General features: G+C 35.5%; 1 protein-coding gene across 1 annotated transcript; it reads right to left on the bottom strand.

Annotated features, from left to right (window-relative positions):
* Positions 1–910: 910 nt before the first annotated feature.
* Positions 911–3,440, bottom strand: LOC107896321 (OVARIAN TUMOR DOMAIN-containing deubiquitinating enzyme 4). The gene is made up of 5 exons (XM_016821472.2): positions 2,766–3,440; positions 2,479–2,600; positions 2,280–2,320; positions 2,094–2,192; positions 911–1,397 (listed from the first exon to the last, which is right to left on the bottom strand). The coding sequence occupies exons 1-5, from the start codon at positions 3,289–3,291 to the stop codon at positions 1,226–1,228; spliced, it is 960 nt and encodes a 319-aa protein (XP_016676961.1). The 5' UTR covers positions 3,292–3,440; the 3' UTR covers positions 911–1,225.
* Between the last annotated feature and the right edge of the window lie 218 nt (positions 3,441–3,658).

The raw sequence follows: 3,658 nt of genomic DNA, 5'->3' as shown, positions 1-3,658 counted from the left end.
CTTTCCTTTCACTTTTCCAACCACCATTCAGAGGATTTACAGCTCTTTCCTAGATTCCAATCCCAATTTTGGATTTTAATCCAATCCAATCCCAAACCCACAACCCTTCAATTCTTCCACTTGAATCAAATCATCAAAATCAATATTAATGCATACCAATTAGACTACGGTGCAAGCGTCAAAGGGATTGAAATCCAAAGATAATAAGATCAACTATTACTTCTCTTCTCCACGCCAACTAAGGGAAACAGTGTGAGAAATCCCCTTGTCTTCCTCATTACTACAAGACATTGTCACTAGCAAGTTGAGGCCAAAAAAATTTATCACATTAACAACATATGTATGCTACCATACTATATCTATGCTTACTGACATTCAACTTTCCCACATCAACCACTGCTTTTTCCTAGCTAGTTTGTTTTTTTTTTTGGGGGGGGGGGTTAAAGATGAGCAAATATGCTACCTTTTAAATCTTTCACCATTCGAATCAAAACAAATACCCTCCACCCTCAACTTGATTGCTATTTCAATCCTGCAGTTAAGGATAGAGGAATCTGTCTAAAAGCATGGCATATGCTTTGTTAAAAGTTGGACCAAAACAAAAGTTATAGTACAAAGAAATAAATACTCCAAATCTTTACAAACAGCCAAGGAATTTAGAGGACAGAAAATTAAAAATATGAAGAAAAGAAACACAACGGAATTACATGCCGGTTTACCGACATATTCTTAAAGCTCGGCAACAAGATGAATTTACACAACCAAATGAATGAACTTTTATCCTATTCCCATGCATATTTTGCAGATTCAATAAGCAGGAATGAACAAGGGTGCAAATACCTATTTGTAACACATCCCTCAAATGTTTCTTTCATAGGCTATAGAGTTCAAGAGAGTTGACAAGAAAGACTAGGAGAATTCAATTTCCCAAATACATTCTGAATAAAAGAAACAATCATCACTGGTTTTACAGGAAAAAAGAAAAACTAAAATAACTATAATGCTTCACCAATCTGAAGTATTGAATTGAGTTCTAAAAATCAAGAAACACTCTCAGAAACTACAAAATTGTATTGAGCTCATTGCAAAAGCCGAGGTAGGTGCAAACTAATTTATCAACCTCAGACTATTTCTTGGTTCAATGGAATTCCTCCATTTAAAATAAGATAAGCTTATTTCTTTTTATGCAATCATAATCATATAACAAGACCAAACTTCTATGTCTTTATTTGCTGGAAATTAGTTCCGGCAATGACTCCAGTATGTCATAGTGACCATACCCATGAAAAAGCACATTAATAGGATTCTCCTTCTCCTTCTGGTATTCTTCACCGTACTTTGCTATGTTTATTAAATTACCAGAGCTTCTATGAATCATGTAGACAGAAATTCGAGTCCTGTCAATCAAAATGGGGTGTCAAATACAGCAGTCAAGTAAAACATGAGGAAAAATAGATAGGAATTTAGAACATGGAATTCAAATTCCAAGTTTAGGCTTTGGTTAGAATACAATTTGAACAATGCATAAGAAAAGAACAGTTACTGTTTTGCTTTGACATCATTCCATAAGCCAGCAGCAGAGTTTCATGCATAAGGTATAGACTAACCCAAAAGCTCGAGCACTAATTATCAAACGGTGGTTTTAAACCTAGTTTCTTGACAAAATAGGCAAATTGAAATGCTTGTACCAATATGCAAAATAAATGAAAGCATCATCACACAAAAATGAAGTGATTTCAGTGTGGCAGGGGACCCTCAGTTATATCTTCTCGTGAAGATTCTAATTATGCGTTCTTTAAAAACTTAAATCACTAATATTTATGAGGCATTGACTTGGTTAGTAATTAGCACCTTAAGAAATAGCCTAAACTTTTCATCTGTTTGCAAAGATAAAAGCAAATCACCTGCAGTATTACATAGGATCGATCACAATATTATGTGCAACTCATAAGCCATGGAAACTTAAATTATTCATCATTTTGATAGGCTAATTGCAAGATTATAGTAAAATGAGGTAGGAAGTGAAGAGCTCCGACAAAAGGTGCATTACAAAACAATTCATAGTCAAATTTTTAAAAGAAATAGAAACTCACTTCAAAACATGAGAAGCCATCAATAATTCAGGCTCTCCACCCCAAACATAAGGCTGCTGAATTTCCTTTACATAAGCATCAAAATCTCCCTCAATATACCTGCAGTTATCATATCATATGAAGCCCTATGCTTATTAAAAATTCCATCAAAGTGAATGGCATTCCAATATAAAGACAAAGCTTTACCATTCTGTTTCTTCACGCCTCTTCAAAAGCTCATTCACAACCTACATGATTAAACATATAAAAAGGGAAAAACTCCTATTACCATTTGTAGATTCAGAAACGAAATTTTATACATAAAATAGTGTATCTTGATCAAATACTTAAAAAAATAAAAAATAAATAAATAAATAAATAAATAAATAAACCTCCTCGTAATTACCTGAGCTCTCAATTCATCAGCAAGTTCTCTTTGACGGTTTTCATCAGGAGCTTCTTCTCCAGACCTCAAACAAGCTCCATGAGCTATTGCTCTGAACAGACATCGTCCATCCGCTAAAATCCCTGCAGCATATCAAATATAAATTCAAATTCATTTTTTAATATTGAAAACTGAGTATCGCCCTGCGCTAAAATCCCTGTATATCAAATATACATTCAAATTCATTCATTTTTTATATTAAAAACTAATTGGCAGCAATTAAAATTAGTTAATTAATTACAACTAACCTGTAACCTTGAAATTATCAGCGGCAGGAACTGAAGACAAATGATTACTACTCTTTTCATCTGAATTTAAAGAAGCATCGGTTTTATTATCAGCATCGAGGTTAACGTCATCAAATTCATCCATCGGCATCGGCGCAAGACAAGCGCAGACTCCAAACAGAAGCCAAGCAGAATCCGGTCGAAGCCACCGAGCCGGTCTGGCATCCCACGACACATTCCAGGAACCTTCCCCTTTCCTCTCCACATTCTTCCACACATCTCCTCTATTCTTCACTCCTCTGTCTCCTCCGCATGGCAAAATCGCATGCCATATAGAAGCTGCACCACCCTCTGAGCCGCCACCAAGCCGACAAGCCGTTGAATGGTGCCGGCAGCGCCGATTATCGGCAGATAAATCGGCGAAATGTGAAGGCCAGTGCAATAAACGATTTTCGTGATGGTGAGCCGCTGAACCACCGTGGGCGATCAGAGATAGGGAGTTGAGGATCCAAGGCTTGGGAGGTCGTGTGCACAATACACCAAGCATCACCGGACTGATACTAACGAACGCCGATTAAGATACACTGTATAACCTACACACCATTTACATACATTTCAGCTCTCTATTTATATGTAAATAAAAAATTTTCCTGATTTTTTTGCCTTTTCACTTTGACGGCGAGATAGAGAAAAAGGAGAAAAGATACTGGGTCCACCACAAAAATAACAATAAAATATTTAATTTTTAGATTTTCAAATTTCTAAAATAGTAAATGACAAATATAACCATTTAAATATAAATCAGGTGTTTTATATAAGGGTATAAAAGTAAATTAATCAATTGGGTTATAGAAAACTGAAACAAAATACATGTTTTGTCAAACAAAATATTAGGGTCGCGTCACTTCATTCGC

The sequence above is a fragment of the Gossypium hirsutum genome, chromosome A10 (assembly GCF_007990345.1).
Source record: "Gossypium hirsutum isolate 1008001.06 chromosome A10, Gossypium_hirsutum_v2.1, whole genome shotgun sequence".
Lineage (NCBI taxonomy): Eukaryota > Viridiplantae > Streptophyta > Magnoliopsida > Malvales > Malvaceae > Gossypium > Gossypium hirsutum.
The sequence above is the reverse complement of the archived record's forward strand: the minus strand, read 5'-3'. Positions and strand labels throughout refer to the sequence as shown.